The sequence below is a fragment of the Poecilia mexicana genome, unplaced genomic scaffold (assembly GCF_051168715.1).
Source record: "Poecilia mexicana isolate PSO_F unplaced genomic scaffold, ASM5116871v1 scaffold_12, whole genome shotgun sequence".
Lineage (NCBI taxonomy): Eukaryota > Metazoa > Chordata > Actinopteri > Cyprinodontiformes > Poeciliidae > Poecilia > Poecilia mexicana.
Window position 1 is genome coordinate 720,413 of NW_028263381.1, and position 24,379 is coordinate 744,791.

General features: G+C 37.1%; 2 protein-coding genes across 8 annotated transcripts; both read right to left on the minus strand.

The window, feature by feature from the left end:
* Window positions 1-616: 616 nt before the first annotated feature.
* On the minus strand, window positions 617-14,348 carry dcp2 (decapping mRNA 2). 2 transcript variants are annotated; one of them, XM_014977170.2, is made up of 11 exons: window positions 14,111-14,347; window positions 12,065-12,216; window positions 11,761-11,888; window positions 10,441-10,539; window positions 10,204-10,356; window positions 10,002-10,114; window positions 7,880-7,981; window positions 7,493-7,601; window positions 5,803-5,892; window positions 4,720-4,771; window positions 617-2,318 (listed from the first exon to the last, which is right to left on the minus strand). In XM_014977170.2, the coding sequence occupies exons 1-11, from the start codon at window positions 14,161-14,163 to the stop codon at window positions 2,188-2,190; spliced, it is 1,182 nt and encodes a 393-aa protein (XP_014832656.1). In that variant the 5' UTR covers window positions 14,164-14,347; the 3' UTR covers window positions 617-2,187. The 2 variants fall into 2 exon arrangements, with proteins under 2 accessions (XP_014832656.1, XP_087866830.1); XM_088010704.1 differs by lacking the exon at window positions 4,720-4,771 and having other exon boundaries at window positions 14,111-14,348.
* Window positions 14,349-17,030: 2,682 nt separating this feature from the next.
* Window positions 17,031-22,861, minus strand: cenpa (histone H3-like centromeric protein A). Of its 6 annotated transcripts, none has more exons than XM_088010706.1 (6): window positions 22,676-22,861; window positions 20,756-20,812; window positions 20,306-20,443; window positions 18,799-18,920; window positions 18,292-18,366; window positions 17,031-17,496 (listed from the first exon to the last, which is right to left on the minus strand). In XM_088010706.1, the coding sequence occupies exons 3-6, from the start codon at window positions 20,436-20,438 to the stop codon at window positions 17,368-17,370; spliced, it is 459 nt and encodes a 152-aa protein (XP_087866832.1). In that variant the 5' UTR covers window positions 20,439-20,443; window positions 20,756-20,812; window positions 22,676-22,861; the 3' UTR covers window positions 17,031-17,367. The 6 variants fall into 6 exon arrangements, with proteins under 6 accessions (XP_087866832.1, XP_087866831.1, XP_087866833.1 ...); XM_088010705.1 differs by having other exon boundaries at window positions 20,306-20,495; XM_088010707.1 differs by lacking the exon at window positions 20,756-20,812 and having other exon boundaries at window positions 20,306-20,491.
* Between the last annotated feature and the right edge of the window lie 1,518 nt (window positions 22,862-24,379).

Here is a 24,379-nt window from a genome sequence, read left to right on the forward strand (position 1 = left end):
TAAGTCGTGTTTTAGATTGTTCTTGAAAAACTAATCAGTCACGGCTGCACAGTGAACCCATTGATTCTTTACAGCAGACAGCCGCTCCCCTCTCTTGCAGGTACTGCGTACCCCTGCTAAATCTTTTAGGGGGATCAATCCAACTCCAGACCTTAAAGAGAAAAAGTCTGTTGACTAACATATACATACACGTTTTCTGAAGCAAAATCTAAGAAGCTCAGAGGAGTTATAGAATATAGTCCAAATATTCTGGGCTGGATAACCTGTTTACAGAAGGTGGTCAATTCCATGAAACATGTATATAAAGTAGTTCTCAAAAAGAAATAGGAGTTGATATCTATTCAGAGATTTAAAGCAAAGCTAAATCCTCAAGTAGTTTTCTTGTTATGCAGAAAATATTAGCAAAGAGCAGACTGTTTTTAAACAACCTAAAATTAGTTTTTCCTTAGTTTCTGTAAAATGAGAAGAAATGGGGTCTGATTTTCCTCATATATTTTTTTTTTTTAAGTACCACAAGTACCATGTTGCCAATGCGTGTTGGAAAATTAATCCTTGCTTTTTTTAAGCACACGTCTATTATGTTGAACAGTGTATGCTGGAAGTAAACCAGTTAATGTCAGAGTGAAAAATACTTTTATTAAATTCACCGTCCAAAAATAAAAACAATTTAAACCAAGTGCACTTGAGATCACCATGGGTAAAATCCATTACAAACAGCTTGTCTCGTAAAACAATCACTCATGGTATGAACACAGCACTTGCTCAGAGTACAGTCACGTAGAAATAAATCTCAACATTAGATTTTTTTGTAGCAAAAGCACTGTTTTATGCAACACTATTTTCTCCCACAGAAATAAACCCGTGCCATCTTAACAAGATAAATTGTGCATCATGAACATGATTGGGAACGTCTAAAGTTTTTAAAGCAATACAGGATCACGTTGATCGCACAAAACTTGTAAATCACAACAAACAGGAGTGAGACATATACCGAAGAAAAGAAACTCACCAGAGAACTCAATGTTTCTTATGTTTTCCTGAAATATTAAGTGTAATTTTAAAATATTATTTTTCAAATATTAGTGGAGATTACAGAAGTTCAAGTAAAGCATTTAAACTATGAACTTCCTTCCTGAAACACAATGGATGTAAAACTTACTATTTCAGTTTTTCTTTAATTATTTTTAATTTGGATTTTATTTTGTACTATTTTTTATTATTTTGAAACTCATATTTTTCAATCTTAATTTAGTAATTTGTTTCTGCTTTAAACTAGAGGTGCTCTGTGGATTTAGTAGCATTCTGTTTGCAAAACTCCAAATGCACAGTCAGCTTGTTCTTCAAAATTAAGCACATATTCTAAGTCCCCAAAATAAAATCTTAATTTCAGAGAAAACTGCTAAAAGCCAAACCCAATCAACAGAAAAAAATATGACAAAACGAGTGGCAAATTATGGCATCAAACTAAAGACAAATAGTTTCAGAAAAGCTTTAGAATATATTAAACAGTTTGTGGTTTAAAATTTATGTCATTCACTGTAAGAAATGTGTCTGAAAAATTCTGGTTTTTGGTTAGAACACAGTGGCAGTGTCTGTAAAAGCAAATATATGAAGTCATTGTAAAACAAACTAGAAGTTCTCTGGCAGATGCAAAGCAAGTTAGCAAAACTATAAAGCTACAAACTCCAGAATTAAATGTACCTTCTTTAATAAAATCTAAACATCCAGATGTCAAGTAGTAATACTGATAGTGATTCAACAGCCAAATTTAATATGCTATCACTTCTTTTCACATTGTTTTATATTTAGCACTATCCCAAAATATTAAGTTTAAAATCTGAAAGTTTTTGAAATGAGAAATATCTTAGCTCTGCTGAATATATGCTAGTTTGAACAGTAGCCATCCATTGGGTGCAGTTTCCTGTGGATGTAACTTGGTGCAGTAATGTGAGAAGTACGTGAAGTCCAGCTTGATGAAAGAAGTGCTACATTATGAACTGACGTGAGAACAGTTGGACAGTAAAGGCAGGCAACATGAAACACTTTTCTACATGGTTAGAGAAATATGGACAAACTTCAGATGAATATGTGGGCTCACAACAAGGAAGGCAAAAAGGGAAAGAGCTTGTTCAGAAACATCTTTGTCCATGAAGATTAAAAGTCACTGAATGTAGAGTTTGATGAACATCAGTAATCAAAGCATTTCATGATGGCGTCTCTGTCAAATTTGAAATTCAGGAAAGCCTTGGAGGAAACCAAGTGCTCAAAGTCTTTGTCTCCAGCTGATGAATGGTAACTGGAACTGCTTGTAGCCATGTCTATAAAAACAAAAGAGATTTTTTTTTAAATTTATATAATATCTCAAACCATGAAAACAACACAATAATTTTCTAACTAAGCTAGTGTCACTGAATAGCTAGTGGTAAATATAACCCATCTCAGTTTTCACTACTAAGTCCTTTTATTTTAACTTGTTCATATGACCAACTTACAAGTTTTCTCCTAGAGGTCATATTGTGCAGCTTTAATAAACATTAGACTAGTGCGCATTAGCAGTAGACTTAAGCATTAAGAGTAATCAGAATTAGTCTTAAAGTATTTTAAATATCTTCCACTTCCAGTGTTAAGTGTTCATTTTAAAAATAAAGTTTATTGGTCTTTGAGATTGTGGACTTGAATTATTATTATTAAAATATTACTTGAAAGTGGTCTCAAAGCAACCATATTATTATTTAACACACAGCAAAATCTTGTTATGGCAGGTCTCATCAGCAGTCATTGAGGACCGAGTTTGGACAACATTGCTCTAATGCAGAGGTTCCCAAACTGTGGGGCGCACCCCCTAGGGGGGGCGCCGTGCCATTGCAAGGGGGGCGCGGGAAGCCGTCTGGATGAAAAAAACAAAAAACAAAACATGAACGCTGTATGCGCTGGGTTTTTACCTTAAAGTGACCAACTCTCTGTTATTCCTGTCAATTTGATACAGTAGAGGCTTCCACACTTCCCATATCTGTGTCCTCTGTCACTTTTATCAGCAGTTAAAACTGTTTAATCCGTTGTTAACATGTTGTAACCTGTTTTTACACCTGTGCAGCAGTGAAGGAGACCTGCTGCTGCTGTGCAGAGCTACGCAGGTGTGTTAGAATCATGGCAGCAAACCAGCAAAACGCAAAGAACTTTTCACAGGTTTTCCCTCCAAACTAACCGACTGAGTTGAGTAAAGCTGTTGGATGCAGGTAATGTTAGCTAAAAGATGACTAGCTAATATCAATACAGAACCTTAAGCTTGTTAACAAGTAGGAGAAAAAGTTTAGGAACCACTGCTCTAATGCATAATGACAAATAAAAGAAATGAAACCCTGTAAATGTGAAGACGTTTCCAGATCAGCACTGGGAGAATAGATATTATTCAGACTGAACTGAGGCAACTTAAATTTTGGGCTTTTTCAGTAGCAGATAAAGAGGTGGGAGAATTTTGCTGTATTCATGGTGAGGTCAGGTCCAGTCCTGAAGGCTACTATCCTGCAACTTTTGGACGCATTTGTGCTCCAACACACTTGAATGAATCAAATGGTTTAACTCCCTCCTCTTCATAGCATTGAGCTACAAATGAAGCTTGTATTGAAAAAAAGGTTGATTGTTTGAAGCTTTTCTGGAAAGTCCTTAAGTGGCATCTGGTGACCAGAAATATGAAAACAAATATGACTGGCGTCATAAGGTTTAATTTTACAAATCTGAGTGTGTAGGTGCCAAAGTTCTCTTTCCAGGTCAAAGTAAAGGTTATACTTCATCTGGAAATCAACGTCTGAGAGTTTGAAGGACGAGTGGAGAGGCACAGAATACATGTTGCTTGAAGTTCAGTGTGAAGTTTCCTCAGCTGGAGTCATCTGCTCATGTTGGTCCACCGTTTTCTCAAGACCCAAGTCAGTGCAGCCGTCTGCCAGGAAATATTAGAGTACTTCATGCTTCTCTCTGCTGACAGGCTTTATGAAGAAGCAGATTTTATTTTCCAGAAGGTCTTCAGACCTGCCCAAACTGAAATGTACCAAAAAGCTGCTTCATTGAGCATGATGATATTGTTATTGACTGGCCAGCAAACAGAATCTACAGTTTTACAATGTCAGGAGGAAGATGAGAGACAGCAGAACCAACAAAGCAGATTACATGAAGGTAGCTATCAAAGCAACCTGAGCTTCCTGAACACCTCAGCAGAATCACTGGCTCATAGTCTCCAGGCCATGCTGCATTGATGAAGTAATTCCACCAAAAGACCCAACATTCTCCACCTGGTTCTAGTCAAACCAGTCGAGCTCTGACACAATACTCACAATACATTGTGTTGTTTTACTGACCCATTTGCTGGATCTTCAGCTTCAAGCAGACCACCACTACATTCAGTTCTGCCTAGATGTAGGAAGGGGCCTGGGAATGAGCCATTCGTTTGGTCCAGGTGTGCTGGGATGCATCTTCACATTGCAGAGCAGTAGGTCTGGAGGACTGGACTTGGACACTCTAATTAAGGCATCTAAAAGCCCACCCAGACCATAGTCCCAGGACAACCACACAGTATAACCCCCCTAACCATAATGGACTCTTTTGATCCTATCCAAAACATGTAAGCCAGTGATTCCTGAGGACCTGGATGGGGTCCAGAGGCACAAGCAGCACATGAAGACAAAAATATGATCTGAATTGGGTTTTAGACTTTATGCAGCCTACCTCTCTCAAACATATCTTGTAGTGGTCTGGGCTGAGGTCGTTTGTCTTCTTTCTGTTAAAGAGATGAAAGAAGGTTTGTAAAATAGGAGTCATTTCATGCCCACCCATACATGTTCCAACTCTGGATACCCATGAAAGAAAGAAGAAAGTTCAAATTTGAATTCTTTGAAAAATATTCAACATGTTGGAAAATAAGAAGCAAACCAGTATGAAGTAGCAGTGCTGCAGTCCTGTTGTGTTACCAGGGACTGCTAGGTTTTCCTTATTATCTAGTCATGCTTCAACATTGTAAGTCCTGACAGAATGTCAGACAACATACTGCTGGAAGTAGAAAGTCTCACAGCCAGCAAGAAAAAAACATCTTATTTTCAGACTCTCTTAAACAAGAACCTCTTTAAGAGGTCTTGAGAAACAAGGAAATCAGGATCATAAAAATGTGACTTATGACTTTAATATATTTTCTTGTGTAAATAGTTAAAAACCTCTTTATTGCTTTTATTATATGGTGGGCACATAAAAATATATCTAATAATTTAAAGGCGCCACACTGCATTAGCTACCTATTTTCTGCTTAACGTCTGTAGTTCACCATATGATGATTTCTTTTGCTCAGATAAATAACATCTTCAAAAATGAAGGAAGTGGAACATTCACACTGCACCCTGAAGTGACCCAAATTTTTTTTTTTTTTTTTTTTTTGCCTTAATGCGGCTTGTATCTGATCTATCCATGGCAGCTTGAACAATACAGATCAGATTTTTTCTAACACAACCCAGGCCACTTAGATATGTGAACATCAATGATACTCGACAAATGTCACTATTCTGCATCCTGATATGCACAAGCAGGAAGAAAAACAACAACCATGGTAGACCATAATGAGGATTAAGTTGCTAATGTGCTGGCTCCGATCGGGTAACTACTTTCTGGTCATTTGGAGTTCACACAGGAGATCATGTACAAGTCACATACATTTTGAAATTGAATGACCATGCAAAGAAATTCTGATCTCACTAAAAATCGGAATTGAGCATTGTCACTGCAGTGTGGACGTAGCCTAAGTTTCAATGTGTCGCCACTAACCTGCTGGTTATTGGATCCATTTTCACTGGTTCCTCTCTTTACACAAGGAGAGTCCTGTCTTTTTCTGCCACTGCTTTTCAAAACCAGTTTCTGCAGAGAGAATACAGATCTTGAACAGCAGATAGTGGCTAAGCTGTGACAGGACAAGGACTCATCTTTTTACAATTTACAACCACCATCATGTTTTAGCTTTAGAAGAGTCATCAAAGTCAGACACAGCATAGTTGACTGATTACATATTATTAAGCTTAATATTAATGACATTAGGACTGAAAGGTAGATAGTTTTTATTGTTTAACTGACCTAAACATAAGACCCTCCTGAACATCAACTAAATACTGATATTCTGTCAGTGATGCAGTTCAGGAGTGAAGGGTTTGGTTTCTGGAAACAAACAATGTTTCTATTTGCTAAATGCCAGAATAAATGTCAGGAAGAGTCTTTTCAAACCATTCTTCAAAGTCAAAAGTTTGCATATATTTCTCCTAGTATTTGGTAGAACTGACTTGTTGGAACTGACAGAAGGCTGCTTTGCTCACACCCAGCTTTTCAGCTAAGTACTTTCTATGGGACTGAGATCAGGGCTTTGTAATGGCCACTTCAAAACACTGTATATGGCGTCCTCAAGCCACTTTGTAACCAGCCTGGCCACATGCTTAGTTTCATTGGCCATTAATAAAACCCACTTATGTGTATGTTTTAACCTCCTCTCTGAAGTCTTCTCCAGCTGGCAGTATAGCGCCCACACATCATGATACTGCCACCAGCAAACCTGTTGTTCTCAAGCTTGTAAGCTTGTTTATCCCCAAGAGTACCAGAAACTGATACTGGATGTGTTCGACTCATCCCGATGAGTTTCTTTAGTTGGGGATGCTGTCAGGACTTGAAACCTGCCCTTGGGACTTCCTAATTGCAGTCACATTCACAAAACTGCTGCTTTGTTACAGCAACACAGACGGCAACATGTTGTCGCAACACATCCTAAGTGTTCTGCTCACTCAAGTCTAACAAATCTTGGATGCTTGGTCTCAGATTTTTCAGTTTCAACACAACTACAGCAGGGTCAGCAATGTCTTGAACCCTGAGAGCCATTTTTGCCCCTGGTGGAGATAAATAAAATTTGTTTCAAGCCACAACTTAGTTTTACAATATGTGCAACAGCAGACTTGTTTTATAGGAAAATCTCAAGGTATTATATCAAACAGAATGAACACATTATCTTCAATATAACAGTCAAAAAAATGTGAAAAAATCATGTAGTTTGCTACTAAAAATGATTAATTGGCTAAGAAAAATATTCCTCACTGTATTAGTGTAATTCTTTATGCTATGCATATGTTGAATGACAATGCTTCAAAAACGTCTAAAGCTAGCATTTGCCATTACTTTTGTATTTTAGAACAATGATCAAGTCTTGAACATTTTTGGCCATTAGAAAACAGTGCAGGGTCTAAAGAGCCAATGCGTACAGAGTCCTGCACTACCAAACCAGCCTATGGTACTAGGATTGGCCCTACTGCTCTCTGTAACTTTGGCTAGACAGTAAAATTAATCCCATCACTCCATGATAAAAATCTCCATAGTAACTGCTGTGCTGACTGATAGGTGTTTGCTTATGTGTGCTAGAGCATCAGGGTAGATTTGGGGGAATATTATGTAACAACAGAACAGTACTCTGCATGTCTCTGACCTGGTTGGGATCATTCTGGTTCGTCTGCCCTGGAGTCCTCTGCTGCTTGTGTTTGGTCCACCCCTCTCCTGGATATACATCAGTGCCTGCATTGTTTCGGCTCTTTGACCTTAGATAGATACACAATAAAGAGTTTTGTGGAAGGTGGTAAGTGGGAAGGAAAGAATGTGTTCTGACTGGATGGATCAGGTCTGGATCCTTACATTAATCTAACCTAACATGAAAAACACAAAAACAGAAAACCAGACAATCATCCAATGCAAACCCCTGTGTTGATTTGCAGGCTTGCTGAGATTTAACAGGTTGCCCTGCCCACAATTCACCACTAAACTACTTAGTTTAGAGTAAGTTTTAAGTATTCTCAGAACAGGTGGTGATTTATTTTACCGAATGCCGTCTAAAGGTTTGGATGGAGTCATCCTGTTGTTTGCCAGCTCCTCATCACTATCTGATTCACCCTTTAGTCTGTTAATCCATTCACGCAGTGGTCTGTAAACGAACAAAGAGTTACATGAACAAGAGAGCAGGACACCAGTTATCTAGTGGAAACACACCTGAATATGGCTGCCTGTGATGGACCTTTGGAGGTCTGAACTCGATCAATACTATCAGCCAATCAGATCAGGAATAACTACTATCCAAATGACATTGACATTTTCTACAAGAGTAAAACATTTTATTTATAATGCCCATTTTATATCAAACTGAGACCTCAAAGTTATAGTAAAATGTAATGTAAAATGTGATTTTAATTTTTTTGTATGTGTTCAAGCTGCAGGACCAAAAATGACTAGTATGTAGCAATGAATAACAAACAAACAACTTGTTTCAACTGTTTTACGAAACAAACTGGATTCATTAGGATTACTTCCCCAGGTAAGGATGAAAGATCAGAATCACTTGACTTTTCAGCCAGAAATTCGCTTTTAAACAACCGAGAAATATTTCCTATGTAGCTTAATTGGCCCGAAGTAACCGCTGATTGTTAGCTTAGCAGCTAACGTTTTCATACTGTTATCTAATGAGAGAGAGCTGATGAGAAACCGCTGTTAGAGGAGAAGTTCATTAAAAACCAGAGGATTTAGTGAGGAAAGATCAGTCAGGGTCAGAGCTGGAGCTGCTGTTCTTCAGTCTGTTTCCAGCTCAGCTTCACCATGTCGGTATTTAGCTATAAAGATGCTACGAGTCAGAGCCCAACATGCTGAAAATGTCTTTTTCTGAATGTGAAAGAAGCATATACGAAACATATCGTATGTATTTTCTATTACACTTTTGGATAATTTCTCTTTTATCCTTGGCTTCAGCCTGTGAACCAGGACGTCTCAGAAGTCATTGAGTTCTCCCAGTGTGACCAGCAGACTGAAGCCTGTGGCCAGTTTTCCCAGTATAATAAATAAATGCTCATTCTTTCACTTTTTGTGTATTTTTAAATCTCAATCTGAAGTATTAGTGTATTAATACAGCTTATGTAATGAAATAAAACTAATTTACTCTGTTAGAATTATTTTCACTCTTTGCTGTCAATAGCAGAGTTGACATACTGTAATAAATATTTTTTCTCTGGAAAAAAGTAAGAAAAATATGTAGTTTATTGTTTGACAGTGACTGATTTATAAATCAAAAGTCATTTCTCAATGTATAAAAAATAAATACAAGAAAATAATTTGTTTCTTGTCTTGAAATGTTAAATGTACATTAAACTATGGAATTATGAAAATATGTTCTTTAATAAAACATTGTAAAAGTGTGTCTGTTCATCAATGTTAATATAAAAATGATCAGAATCATTTCTATCAAATAAAAACGTTGTGCTCTTTATTCAGAAATTCTCCAAAACAATTAAATAATCACATCAAAAGTTAGAAACTCTGTCTTTAGTCATTTCTTTGATTGCCAAATAAATTAGTGTGTGAGAGAAAATGTGTCAATGACGGGTATTAATTAAAATACTTTGTAGAACGGCACTTTTTGAAGTTCGGTCCATTTACCTGTATTAGCTTACTGGCACATATTCCACATTCAATATGGCGGATGCTGTGATGTTTCGCAGCAACGGCCGACCCACCCCATGAGGGGTCTACGTGTTCATGTCTATGGTGTCAGTAGCTGTTGCTCCTCCTACATTTTGGACTGAACCATTGTTCTAACAATAGTGGGGGTGACCTAAAAATTAATTCTTATTTTTTTCTTAATGGCACATTTACTTCGTTCTTTGTTTCTATTGCCTTTTTTATATTGATATCGTTTAAATACTAGGGTTTCTTTCATAATTTCTTTGAGGGGGACAATTCTAGACTTTTCCAAGATTGGGGGGATCTGGACTCCCCTGACCCCCCCGGGATTTACGTCTATGGTTATAGATAAACTAAAACACATGCCATTTAACTTTGGTACTGAAATTTTGAAAAAGGTGAACAAGCGTCTCGTGCTGGCACATACATTGACATATTTCTGAATTAAGAACCTGTTGTATGTTGTACTAATACAACTACTTGTAAACTATTACTACCTGATGAATGGAATGGCCATGAAAAACCGATTAGGCGCTAGTCCCAGTTTAGACTTTGGGGTCATGTCATTCCTGTGGCAGGGCAGCTTCTCGATAGGAAACCATTCAATGTTCTGGAAAAAACGAAAACAAAATTTGTTTGGAAGAAATATGTCTTAACAATAGAAATCAAGCACTTCCAAATGTTGAAAAGTTTCTCTACCCTGATCTCTTTCCGTGTTTTGGGGTTGAACTTTGTATCCTTAGGTACTCCTGGGATGATATAGAGTCGTACCAACTGGTCAGTTATCTTCTGCTCAATGTACACGTCTTTGCAGATGCGGTTCTTGATATCAAAACCTGTCTCCTCCAGCACCTGCAGTTAGATGTTCTGCTTGAAACACACATCAGAGACAGTTATACTGCTTTAAACTCAGCCAACAAGACCTGGAAGACTCACTTCACGAACTGCACAGTCATGAGGAGCTTCATCCTCATTCACTTTCCCCTTTGGGAATCCCCAGCCGGACTTGGCCAGGTAGCCCTGAACAAGCAGCGCCTGGAAGGAAAAACTATACTAGTTACATATCACACACAGGGGCACAACTACATATTATTCAGGTGGATGCGAAAACATAAATCCCCCCACCCACCCCTCAAAGGAAGGTACGTAAGGGTGAAGGAGTGTAGAAAACATACGGTCACTCTATCTGTATGAGCGATCATATGTTTACCCCCCCACCGAGACGAAGACACGTGAAAGGTAAAACTCGCTACATTTACATTTACATGTGCACGAGGTGAAGGAGTGTAAGGGCGCGGTGAAGTGGAAGGCATCATCGGGGCGCCGCCCCCTCCACACGGGGTTTTGACGCCCCCTCTGGTGCAGTGCCCCTATGTGTTGCATGCGCTGCATACCCACTTTTTGTGCCACTGATCACACACATACACGCACGCACACCCTTTCATGGCCATGAGAGAACACTGATTTGATTGATTCGATCAATGATTTAATCTAAACATATTTGTATCTCACACAACAATACATCATTTGGGCTAAACAGTGCAAATAAGAATGTTTGATAAACAGGTTTATTCTATGTGGAGAATATTTCATTCAGAAATGTCAATTTGTTACATTAAGTGCCATTACCTTTATTCTCAGTATGCAAATTTTGTACATTCAATGAGGCCTTGCATTATTTAATGTTTTTTTCCTGAATATTTGAGTATCTCTCTGTTGTTGTTCTTTTAAGAACCATGTGATTGTAGTTTAAAAGATGATAGTTTGTATTATGCTCAGCACATTAATGTCCATAATGTTATCTAGTTAAAAATAAAGAAGAAAAAAAAAACTAATTCAGTTCACAGCTACAACTGTGTGCCAACCAAACATGGAGAAACAGCATTCAGCTTCTATGCACCACAAATCTTGAATAAATTTCCAGACAACTGCAAAACAGCTGAAACACTGAGTTCCTTTAAATCTAGACTAAAAACCTACCTGTTTAGAGTTGCTTTTGAATCATAATCATTGAATCAGTAAACAGTCAAAAGTTTACAATTATCAAGGAGAATACTTCCTATTTTTGTGTTTTTATGATATAAAGCACTTTGAAATGCCTTGTTACTGAAATGTGCTATACAAATAAACTTGATTAAGATTTTTAAATTGAGCCTGCAATGTTTTTAGCTATTAAGTAAGAAATGACAGACTGACAACAGCCGAACTGAACTAACTTCTTACTGTGATTTATGTCTACATGCAACATAAACTCACATTCTCCAGTGATTCATCTAGAATAATTGCCCCATACGTGGGTACACCCATCTTGTACTCCTTCCATTCCTCCAGAACCTTCTGCACATCCTCTCCATGCGGCAGCAGAAATGGACAATGATGGAAAAGTTTACAGTTGTCAAGAATAATAGTACCTATTGCCATGAAGACTTCCTACATTATGTCTGTCCTGCAATTTATTAAACCCTAAAAGAGCTAAGAGAACACATCTCCACAAAGGTTGTACTAAAATGACTAGAAATGTCTTGAGAGCTGTTTGAACAGACACCATATGAAAGGATATCAGCTTTGGCGAAGTCTCTGATTCCACACTGAGGTGCTCCTGGAGTGTTTTGAATGCAGAAGTCCAGATAAAACCAGTGAGCCAGCTCAATCTGGAAGCACACACGAATAGCGTTGTCCCGCTCCTCGCTGGGGATGTGGAGGATGAATCGACTACACAAACACAGACGAAAACAAATCCTCTCAGGGTTCCCAATCATTTTTCCTTACCAAATACCACTGTTGTCCAGATTCAAACTAACAGGAATCTCAGTCCATTTTTGACTTCCCCAAAATTTCAACATTCCGTTGAAATTTGAAAAATGGAGGACTTTAGGTCTGAAGGTACCTAAAGTACCTTCAGATTTTAAGTACTGAAGTCAGATCTTAAATGAAAAACTTATGTTTATTTATCATAATGTTTATTTATCCTTTAAAGCAGGGTCATCATGTAACATCCAGATTAGCAGTGGTTGGCATCAGCTGGGAGAGACGTCTTAATATTCCTGGTACTGAAACTTTATTATGTAGAAACGTATAAAAGCTTCAGTTGTTAAGGAGTCATTTTAATTGCCCATACTGAGCCAGTTTCCTCCATTGTCACCACATGTTTACTGAAATGGATGAAATTTCTGGACTTCTTTAGATATAGAAATTAGGGCTGCACCGATTGCAGATTTCTGGCCGATTGCTGTTTACTGATCTTTACAAAGTCTAATCTGCCCATTCCGATTTTGTCCAATACCATTTTTTCTATGAAATGTTGCTAAATATAGCAAGAAAGTTGCTGAGTTAACAACAGTGGAGTGACTATTGTTAACCTCAAACATGCAGACATGACCTGGTGGGTGGGTCTGTCAGTCAACCCTCTCACACGGCAGAGTAAAAGAGGACAGTGGCTGATTTTTAGACCTTTGCCGAGGTAGGTAAAACTGGTGAATAAGATCGGCTTCTCTTAAGTATCAACTGATCAACAATTGACCAAAATTAAGGAAATTAGTGCAGACTTATTGGCTGGACAATTTATTGGTACACCTGGAATAAAAATTTTGACCAATCAGCCTTGTAAACCAAACTTCTTTTTTTAATAGTATGAAGCCATCTACAAGGAGGGACAAAGCAAACCATACTTTATCTGGCAGCTAAAGACCTTCAGTGCAGCTAAATGCTGCAGATCTGAGGTCTGTTGTGGAGACCACGTTGTCCTTCCATCATTTGCTGGGGAAGCAGCTTCAGTGCCAAGGACTTAAAGTGTTCCTGACATGATAAAACCACTTACATGATTTAAAAGATTTACTGCACTTTCATTCTGTGTACACAAAAGCTTTTAATGATAAATATTTCTCACAAAATATTGTAAATGCAGAGTGTCGCTGTTATTGTCTGTAGTAACTGGGTCAAGTTTTGGAGGAAGAAGCTAGATGGAGTGATGAAGAGGTAGCTGGTTCAACTGAAGGACTGCAACACTATTCAGTTTAATTGTTTTTTGTGTCCCCCCCCCCTTTTATCAGACTGCCATACAGTGTGTCAGTCACAGACTTCTTCAGAGATCCTACAAACCAATAGCCAAATAAACTGAAGTGAATTGTAAATACAGGAGGATGGAGTCACATGGAGGTCCTCTGTTTACTTTCTCCATGTACTTTACTTTTCCAGACTCTGTAGAAACATTGGCATCAGAGCTGTTTCTTGAGTAATTGTGCAGCACTGAGGTCTGGCAGTGCACTTTGGGATTTTACTGTTTGTAACATCTAGAGTTATTTAATGCCTGCCCTGTCCCGCCGGCCCAGTTTGAATGAGCAGGTCAAGGGGACACTACAGAGGACGCAGGATACCAAGGAGAGGAAAAACCTTCAGTTTCCTTCAGGCTCCAGCAGTGGTTCTCAGCACTTCATGCAGTTTCTGACAGAAACAATAATGGCTCCGCACTGAATGCAAACATGCCTACTCTGATTTAGGACACAAACAAATTAATCCAGTGTAACACACTTTACAAAACGGAAAGCATGTAACAACATTTGACTGCCCTAGAGTAGCAAACAGTCGGAGCCAGTAAATCGTCTCCTACCTGCACAGATCGTCTAGTACGCTGGTGGGAATTTCCACTCTTTTGGTTTCCATGCTGGCTGAAAACGTCACGCTTCTGTCTCAGAGTACTTATGTAACAAACATCCTTCGGTTATATTCCCACTGTAGTTATAATTCTCCCCTCAAACAGAAAACTAAAGAGACAGAACTCCGATGATCCCACCAGGAAAACAGATCGCTTCTCTGCTAAGCATGCGCAAACCTAAACAATGTTTTCTTCTGGTTTCCGGAAGTTTCGTGGACTTCACTGCCCCCCATAGGTGAATAATAAAAAAACTTTGGTATGACAAGCTTCTTAGGAGATCCAGTAGTAAATAGAACATTTCGTCTCCATAATTTTCAATTTTCTATTCACTCACGTACATTTGACAAACTGTTTATCCTGAATGTTAAAAATTAAAAATGAATCCACACATTACAGGCTTGTGGACTGAATTAAATTGTAAATCGTAAATCGATTTAATCGTAAATCGTATTAAAAAATATTCAAAAGCCTTCAGCACATCCCAAACTCTCTAGCCAGAGTTCTAATGAGAATAAAAAAATATTTCACTAGTTTTAGCTTCTCTTACTATATTATCTGTCAGCTACAGAATACTACTTATACTTTTTCTTCTTAAATATAAAGCCCCAAATAATCAAATTATTAAATATCTGATCATTCCATATGTTCTAAAACTCTCAAACTGCAAGTTTACTGGCGATTCCTAGAGGTTCTTAAAGTAGAATGGGAGGCAGATTCTTCATTTATCAAGCTCCTCTCCTATAAAACTAGCTCCCAGTTTGTCGGTAAGGCAGACTCCTTGCCTATACTTTTAAGGTTAATTGACTTTCACTTTAATAAGTTTTATCCAATTTTTATTAGACTTTTGTTTGTGGGTGAGAAATGATGGTCACATGAGAAAGAGATGAACTTCACAACAGATATTCAGTCTACTGTGCGGTTTAAAGAACATTGGTGCTCTGGCCACAAAATGACACTGTGATATTGTAATGCAGAGCTTTACTGAGCAGATAAACTTATTGCATTGTAAAAGTAGTGTTAAAAGATCTTAGGACTGACCTCTGATTGAGGGAGGAGTAAGTTCAATCATTTGTTACATAAACCTTGTTGTTCTAAAATAAATTAAAAAGGTTTGCATATTGCATAGGCTGTAACAGACTTCACTTAGGCATCTGGCCAGAGACCAGAAGTAAGTTATCTACACAGTATGAGACTGTAACAATTAAGTCTGGAAGACTAGGACCAACAATTCTATTTTCTTGAGGAATCTAAGATCCTTCAAGGTTTGCAGTAAGATCCTGCAGATCTTCTATAAATTTGTTGTTCAGAGTGTCATCTCATCTGTTATCTGTTGAGGCAGCAGCATCAGAGCCAGGGACCTGATAAAGAAGGCTGGTTCGGTTCTGGGACGACTGTGAAACCTTTGGAAATGATGCAAAGAAGGATTCTTCATAGGATCAAGAAAATCATGGACAACCATGACCATCCTCTTCATGAGGGAGCTTCTTTAGAAAACAGTATATTCAGTCAGATATTCTATTTTCTGAAGAACTATGCAAATCTGAAGAAATCAGAGACTTCTTCAGATTCACTGTAGTACAGACTGGTAGGAGAAATCTTTCCTGCCAGCAGCCACCCTGGTGAAAAATAATATATTTAAGTATATTTTAAATATGCTGTATTTTTCTGAAATATATTTTTAATGTTATCAAGTGAACATACTTATTAAAATTGTATTAAAATATAAAATAAATTAAAAAATTTCAAAGTGCTCCTAAAAATGTAGTTTGGTACAATTTCTAAAAGTATTTTATTTTTCTAAAATATACTTTAAATTCTAATTACATATACTACTAAAAATATACTTTGGATAATCCTTTTCAAAATACAATTTGCATGTATTTGCAAAAATTTATATTTTAAATGTACATTTTATTACAAATATTTACAAACAACACTTTTATGAAGTTGTATTTTGGGTAATATTTTCAAATAAGTTCTGTGTCTATTTAGCAAACCTAAATATCTAAATTAATACATTTCAAAAATATTTGTAAGTACTTGGTAAATAGTGACCAAGTATCCTTCAATGAAACACTTCCACTGTTTACATATGTGCTAACGAACTCTGGTTTATTAGGTGCTTTAATAATCTTTTACTATTTAAAAAAAATTACTTAAAAATAAACAATCCTTACCATGGGACTTACTGTACGGTTGTTTAACAAAGAAATAAGTAATTTATTCATGCCTCAAAACATTAAACACATGACAAAAAAAGCCTTATACTTGTGTACTAAGTACAATTTTATATACTTTGTTATTCCCAAAAAGCATGATAGTACAATTCAAATTGTGATTTTCTATAATTACAATTAACATACATTAAGCACCAAATTAGTTGTTCCAAAATACCATACTTCAAGTTATATAATCCTTAAATTTGAAGTATATTGATTAGTCTGGCTTCAAGTATGTTAAGATTTTACATACTTAATATATTTATTTTTCACAAGGGCATCACTATCAATAATAACTCTTAAGAATCTGAATTGAGTTACATTTGATTTCCCTTTGGGATCAATGGAGTATTTTTGAGTTGAATTTGAAGAAAACAGCATCGGTGGCGAGTCAGGAATTGTGAGGTGACTGACGAGCATTGATGATAGCGTTACTCAGGTTTACAAATGTTTGATTTGTTTGCAATGTGGACACATAGTGGAATAAGTCCGCTGGGTACTAGTGAAGGTATGGTGTTGAACGGATGATTGTCAGATTGACTGCAGTGCTGAGGAAGCTGGAGAAGCTAATGGCACCTAATAGCTACTCTCAGATTCTAGAAGGGCTGAGACAAGCGGAAAACTGAAAATCCACACAAAAAGTTAAAGAAAACATATTATAGATGAAATAAGTTTATTCTGATGAACAATAAAAATGTACACATCATTATAACTTTAGTACATGCCTTTAAAACAGTGAATGAATGGATTATCAATGAACCACAGCTGCAAGAAACACATTTGTCAACAGTCTCTCTGTTGTATTTCTTTGCAGAAATAATGTGTCCACTTTCCAACTGTAAAAAAAAAAAATTAGGTTGAAAACTGTCTTGCTTTCAGAAGCCAATTTAAAACCAATTTTTAAATTTTAACGCAGCAGAAAAGATGTGGAAATGGGGACCAAGCCACGAGTATCCAAAAGCTGCTGGGATTCTCTCGGCTGTTGTGTGGACGTTACATGCGATCCACCCCACGGAGCCTCCTGGCCAGCTGAATGTCCCGTGGGAATACTGTGACTCTCTTGGCGTGGATGGCACACAGGTTGGCATCTGACAAGAGCAAGACAAGAAAGGCCTCTGCAGCCTGGAAGCACAGAGAGAGAGGGGACACATGGTTAAATACTGGTTGAAAGTTTACCATGCTCTATAAAATCTAGAATTTCTCTGCATTTAACTGGGTACAACTTCTTTTTGGGTTCATACAACGCCTTCTGTAAATGTTAAAACTAAATATCAATTTGGAATACTAAGTTTGGATGCAAGGAAATCAATTACAAAGAAATGTCTTAGATCCGATGTCCTGAGTATTAATGAATGATATGACTCCTGACTGTTGTACTGATGGACATTCTGTATACTTCCTTGTATGTGTCTGTCTGTCCATCCCTCTATCTATCTATCCATCCATCCATCCATCCATCCATCATACACACTTATCCCTAGTGGGGTCGCCAGAGGTGCTGGTGCCCATTTCCAGCAGTCACTCTGGACAAGTCACCAGTCTATGACAGTCCTTGTATAATTAACATTTCTTGTTGTTATACTAATAATTAAAATAAAAATCTTTCTGCTGTTATCTACACATCTTGATTGTTTACAAAGTTTTATTGACACTTAATAAAGAATAAATGCACAAACAAGAAGATATTGTACATTTCTTATTCTACTCAGTTGCATATTCCTTTGAATCATGCTATTTTTAATAACTGCATAGTATTTTGTGCTGTAATTTTACCTTACTGAACAGCAAGTTATTCTTATTTCTATTTTTATATTTCAATGAACCTACATCCTTTGAGTGCCTGTTACTTTGCTCCCACTGTAGGACAATACAGGGTATTTTTGTTCTAGGCTGTGTGTGTCGGTATGGACAGCTTACCTCCTGCAGAGCCAGGAGTGCATAGACCTGCCACCGGAGAGCGTTTATGGAAAAACTTTGACACACCTCCCGAACCTGAGCCAAGGAGAAACACCAGAGGTGAAAGGAAACACAGCAGAGACTTTTTCAGGCACCTTTAAAGATTCTGGAGTTACTTTATTTCACAAAATATCTCACATGTGTAGTACCATGTGTGTTCTGAGGACCTGGTTGAGATTATGCATCTTATTTGCATCAGGGTTTTGTTCTGGTTTTGACTGAATAACTTACACTTAGTCAGGCTAAATAGTGTGACACAGGACGTTTAGTGTGGTTGAGTAATATGTCTGATCTCCTGTCCCTCAATTAACAGAATTTAAAAATTCAGTAAAAAACAAAAAACTAAACAAAAACCTGCAAATCTGGACTAAGAGAAAAATAACAGGCTAGTGCCCTGTTTTTGAGGCCTACACACATTTAAAAAGTCGTCAACAAAAAATAGCTTGACTTGAAGCTTTCCCGACTCACCAGCCGGGCAAATGACGTCTTCCTAATGAGGAAATCAGTGCTCTTCTGGTACTTCCGGATCTCCATCAGGGCCCTCGTTCCTGGTCTGAACCTCCTCTTTTTGGGGGACCCCGCAGCCCGACCTGAAGAAAATGTAGAGTGTTCTTTGGTTGGAAGTTGAATTTTGAATCCTCGTATTCACCATCCTGCCAGTTTCAATAACATTCAATACATTTCTTCACAAATACAGACAGGTCACAGATGGAAGTCACTGCCAGAGCAAAAAAAACAAACAAAAAAACTCTCTGTATAAACAGTTAAAGCTTTGTTCACTCTGAACTCTAAGGTTCAGAGTGAACTTTAGAGTTCAGTCTAAAAGGCTTCTGAGGAAACACCTCAGAAAGAAAAAAAAAATGCTTAAATTAACTATACACAGTGAAAGGCTAATAGAAGATACTGCTCTAGTAGAGATCACCAGATTTCTATTTTAAATATCCTGGTAATCGACAGACAAAATAAGTGTTCAAATTAAGATTTATTCTTAGTACTTTCATCAGCAACGTGATGAAAGTAATGAAGTTTTCAGAACTTAAAGTGTCTCATCTTCAAGAGCCATTCACTCTAAGAATCTCACTGGAACACAAATCACTGGGCTAGACAATAATTGTTTAACCAAAATCTATTTGTATTTTCCAAAGTTGAAAAAAGTAAAAGTTAATTTCCATAATTGCAAAAATGTACATATGGAAAATTAATTTAAAATTACTTCATTTGAAGTGATCTGTGCTGGTTTCTGTTCCCGGTTTTCAGCCATTGTGGCAGGTAAACATAAAACCTATGTCAGCCAATCATAATCCCTCAAAACAATAACTAACTTTTAAATACCATATTAGGATATAAAATTAATAAAACACAAGACAGTGTTGACTAGGAATCGTGTTAAAAAATAATCTGGACGCAGGTGGAGGTTGAATGGCATTGTGCCTCGATTGGGAGAGACAGCTGGTATAAAACTAGCTATCCCTGGTTTCACAAGGAGAACGCTCCAAATGCTTTCTCCTTTGAAACTCAACATATTGGAGTAGTTGGGCTTAGAAAAAAAAAAAAAAAAAAAAAAAAGAAGTAAAAAGTGTATAAACAAATGTAAAAATCAGCACCTAGCAGTCATCTTTCATCCACTGCATGACCAAGTCACCTATGCGATGTCAGTGCTGCATCATTTGGTTTTTACTTCTAAAGCTCCAGTTTCTAACGTCCACAGAAAAATGCAAAAAAGGAGAATTTGCAAATCTTCACTTTGGTTGGAGACTTAATTATCATTTGTTTTTAGTGCTATTAGACAGAGGTTACATACATTATTATTGTAATATATCTACATTTTTATGTGATTTAGATGAAAGGGAAAAAAAAAATCACAAAAATCTGTTTGGTTTATCATATAGTCAGCTACATGTGGACAAGGCATAAGAGTTCAAAGGACAAAGGAGACAAAGTATTCTACACCAGTCATTAGTTCTCTCTCACTTACCTGACTGTTCAGATGAAGGTCCACTTCTCCTTGGGGAGACAACTGCTGACTGAGGTGTTCTAGGGGCTGGCACTGGGGGGCGGTGGACAGGGGTATGGCTCTTTCTGCGGCTGCCAGATCTATGGCGAGTCATGCTCTCTGACACACAGGTGAAAGGCAGAACAGGAGAAGTCCAGAGGTCACAGCCTGACTGTGACCTCTGAACACAGTGAGTCCAGAAATCTCATTGGACTCACTGTGAGACCAGTGAGTCCAGTGTGTGTGTGTCTTCCAGCAACACACTTCCTGTCATTACTTTATGACAGGAAGTCATAAAAATGTAATTATTAAAATTACATTTAATTACATTTAATGTAATTAAATGTAATTATTAAAATGTAATAGTACATTTTAATGTACTATTAAAATGTTGCTGTGAGTGCCTTGCTGAACATGTCTGGTGTCTCCTACCTGACTGGCTGCAGACTAGAGGATTTCTCTTGTCATAGTTTTCTTCTTCCTACGATCCTATAGCCAGATTTGTTGAGAGCATCACTAACAACTGGCAACAGTTTCTCCAGCAACCCCTCTGCCTTTGTTTACCAGCCTCTCAGTGCATCACATGTTTACAATAGAAGGGTACCCATGTTGCAAAACTTTTGAAATTAACTTTGTTGTTTTTAGCTGCATGTGGTTTTTCTTTCAAGTGTGAAAACCATCTTTGTTCAGTTGCCATATTTGTGAAAAGGGTTCCTTCAGATGGTCTCATTCTACAAAATAAACTTTTTAAAAAAGTTAAGATGACTAATTTTGCTATAAAATCTGAAAATAAAAACAAACTCCAATTTACTTAGCTTTCAGGATAAAACATTCAATTTAGTACATATGTATAAGATGATTTTTTTGTGGATCTAGAGAAATGTTATTTTGTAGCAGTGACAGTAAAAGTAGCTCTTTGAAAAGGTTGCTAACACCAAATGTAGATGGGAGGCCATGCATTGGTTGGTTTGCAGTTGTGTGTGTACTTTGCTTTCAGATGATGTATCGAACAGCAATCCATGACACGTTCAAGGTTTCTAAAATCTTGAGATTTTTGTAAGGGGAGAGGAGGGTAAAAATATTTTGCCATTTCAGGCTGTAATGAGAGAAAATGTGAAAAGGTTCAAGTCCAGTTAATACGTTTGTCTGGCACTTTCTTCAAATCATTACTTTATTAAAACTCCTCTTGGACTGTCATCAGAAACTTTAGCTTGTATGACATCACTGCACAAGAGAAGTCACTTTACATCTACTTCATTCAGAAGTGGAGGCGAGTAGAGTAGTGCCAGCAGTGTGAACATAAATAACTTTAGATGACATAATGAAAGACATCCTGCTTTAAAACGTTACTGGATATGCCAACATCCATTCAACAAAACTGCAGCAGCTGGGCTGGAGAAAGAAAAATGTGCTTGCAGCTATATCGTTAATTCAATATCACAGTAACCAGTCTAAAATTTCATTCTAACCAGGTTCTACATATAGAACCTGTTACGTTTTCAACATTGGCACCACAGCCTGATATTTGTATCAGCGATTTTAATACATTCTTTTTATATGTCCTTTTGTCCAATGGTTGGTGTTGGCAGTGGTTGGTGTTTTCCAAGTAAGACTATGCTGAAAAACACTAATGCATTATAAACTTTTCAAGTTTGTTGTTATATCAAGCAGAAAAAAAAGGAAAAAGATAGAAATCAAGGAATGTATTTGCATTTCTGTCTAACCCAGTGGTGCCCAAAGTCGATCCTCGAGGGCCGGGATCCTACATGTCTTAGTTCTCTCCTTGGTCGGTGTAACACCAACCTTCTCAGCAAGTCAATGTTCTTCTTAGGCTTCTAACTGTCCATCATTTGATCCAGGTGCCTTAAACCAGGGAGAGAACTAAAACATGCAGGATGCCGGGCCTTGAGGACCGACTTTGGACACCCCTGGTTTAACCCAAGAGGAAGCCCAAGTGACAAAGAAGCATAGTTCTACAGGTTTCCAGGTGACATGTGAATTTAGGGAGCAAAACTCTTATAGCACTCCAGACAGGTGCTAGCAGTCCCCCAAAAAAGTTCTAAATCACAGAAACATGTTTTTTAGTCTGGATGGTTCCATTTCTCAGCATGTTGCTTAATTCTTTGCTACGAAACGTGATTTTTTAGCCATATGATGAATAAATGATTAGCTCTGTTTGGTAGAAATATCATGACGTTTTTACACGGATGGGACATCGTCGGCTTCTTGAGGTAGGGTTTTTTTATTTGTTTTTTTTTTGTTTTGTTTTGTTTTTTTAAGAAAAGCTAACAAGAAGCAGCATGAAAACATCAGGACTAAATCATCACATTAAACCTAAAAACGTGCTCTTACCTTGTAAAACGGGAAGAAAAAATACCAACGACGGAGTCCGCTCCCGTTTTCTCCTTTGTTAAGTTCCACAGACAGCAGCACAGAAACCAGCAGCTTTCAATTCAAACGACGCTTCAATTTCTGCTCGACCAATCACGTTAGTCAAAAATAAAAACAATAGGGGTGGGACATCCGGTTAGTGAACTTCCTGTTTTTGCAGGGCAGACGAATGGACGACGTATTACTGCCATCTAATGTTCATTTACAAATCGATTGTATAGTTGGCTTACCTATCTGTACGCAAGTTACAAAAATGTAGCCAGTCACAAATTTTGCACTACACAAAATTTGCAATTTTGTGTAAAATTGCAGCCGAATTTTAAGGTAGCAATAATCTTATAATGATAACCAGTACATTTTATCAATAAACAAACGCTTATGTACTCTTATTTTATTCTGTTAGAAAGTAAGCCTTTCTATTAATATCACAATCTCGTATGATTTCCATTTAATCTGGGGATCTACACTGTTGTAGAAATCTGTTCTATCTAATGTTTCTGCATTGCTTCTGTTTTCAATTCTTTCTTTATTGAACAATTTTAAGTAAAAGAAATAGTCAGATTATTAATTTTACATTGATAACAACAATATGTAAATAGCATAGAAATAAAATAGGCCAAATTCTCAACAGCTGAATGGTTCAAATTATTATCTGTTCTAAATTAAGTTCTGCACCATCTTTTAAAAGAAGGCAGTGACAAAGCGAAGGTTCAGTTGCTTCAATTTAAGCCTGCTGCAGCATCGTCCTTCAAATTCTGAAAACTTCAGTACTTGTATCACAGTGATTCTTGAGAATAGGGACAAAATGGGTTTTAATTTTCCCATATTTTTTTTTTATTATTTCTCAACCTTATGTATGCAAATATGACAAATAATGTTTAGAAAATATGAAGATGCTAAGGTACAGGCTCCCAGTTGCGAATTTTTTTTAAAAAATTACATTTTTAATCGACCTGACCCAAAACTTTGTCATCACCATCTGACAAAAATAAATCTAAAATGATTTTTAAAATACCCCATTAGTGATATTTTTACTCAATTTACAGACAAATGCTTCTCAAGAAATAAAATAAATATTATTTAAAACAAAAAACAAGAAAAAGTCCATCTGATGGAGTTGACAGTGCATGACGGAGTTGACACAGAACTGAAGGTGGTGACAAACTAGTGAGTAAAATGAAAAACTTGGTACATGTGAAGTAATGCAATTCATGTAAAATACATTAAAATGAATTAGTTGCACAATTAAGTGAGATTTGACAACAATTTCACTGGAAGAGTCAGAAAAACTCTGATGGAGTTGACATCTGACGGAGTTGACGAAATGCCAAACTACCTCAATTTATATGATGTTATTCTGAAGGAGGCCATATTGTAGCTCGTCAGGTCCATTAAATCTTTACATTATACCAAAATTAAGCTTTTATTTCGCAAAATTTCATCAAAGTTTTGTAAATTGTTAGTTATGGAGTTGACACATCATGGTTGTGACAAACAACTTAGGAATAAAACAGAAGAAAAAACTAAAGAATAACTTAAGCTAACCGGAGCTAACTAGCCCTCCTAGCAAAGGAAGAGAAAAGACAACGTCATGGGGTCCTCAGAAGTTCTGGTGCCCCCCAATAATGCCTGATTTTTTTACATTCTTTTCATTTCTGACGGTGT

Excerpts from the sequence above, each read along its gene's own strand:
- cenpa (XM_088010707.1), bottom strand. The coding sequence starts at position 20,438 with ATGACTCGCCATAGATCTGGCAGCCGCAGAAAGAGCCATACCCCTGTC. Across the intron at positions 18,921-20,305 it reads ACCTTCATCTGAACAGTCAG|GTCGGGCTGCGGGGTCCCCC; the intron begins GTAAGTGAGAGA and ends CATTTTCTTCAG. Across the intron at positions 17,497-18,291 it reads CACTCCTGGCTCTGCAGGAG|GCTGCAGAGGCCTTTCTTGT; the intron begins GTAAGCTGTCCA and ends CTGTGCTTCCAG.
- dcp2 (XM_014977170.2), bottom strand. The coding sequence starts at position 14,163 with ATGGAAACCAAAAGAGTGGAAATTCCCACCAGCGTACTAGACGATCTG. Across the intron at positions 7,602-7,879 it reads AAACCTTTAGACGGCATTCG|GTCAAAGAGCCGAAACAATG; the intron begins GTAAAATAAATC and ends TATCTATCTAAG. Across the intron at positions 5,893-7,492 it reads ACCAGAATGATCCCAACCAG|AAACTGGTTTTGAAAAGCAG; the intron begins GTCAGAGACATG and ends TTCTCTCTGCAG.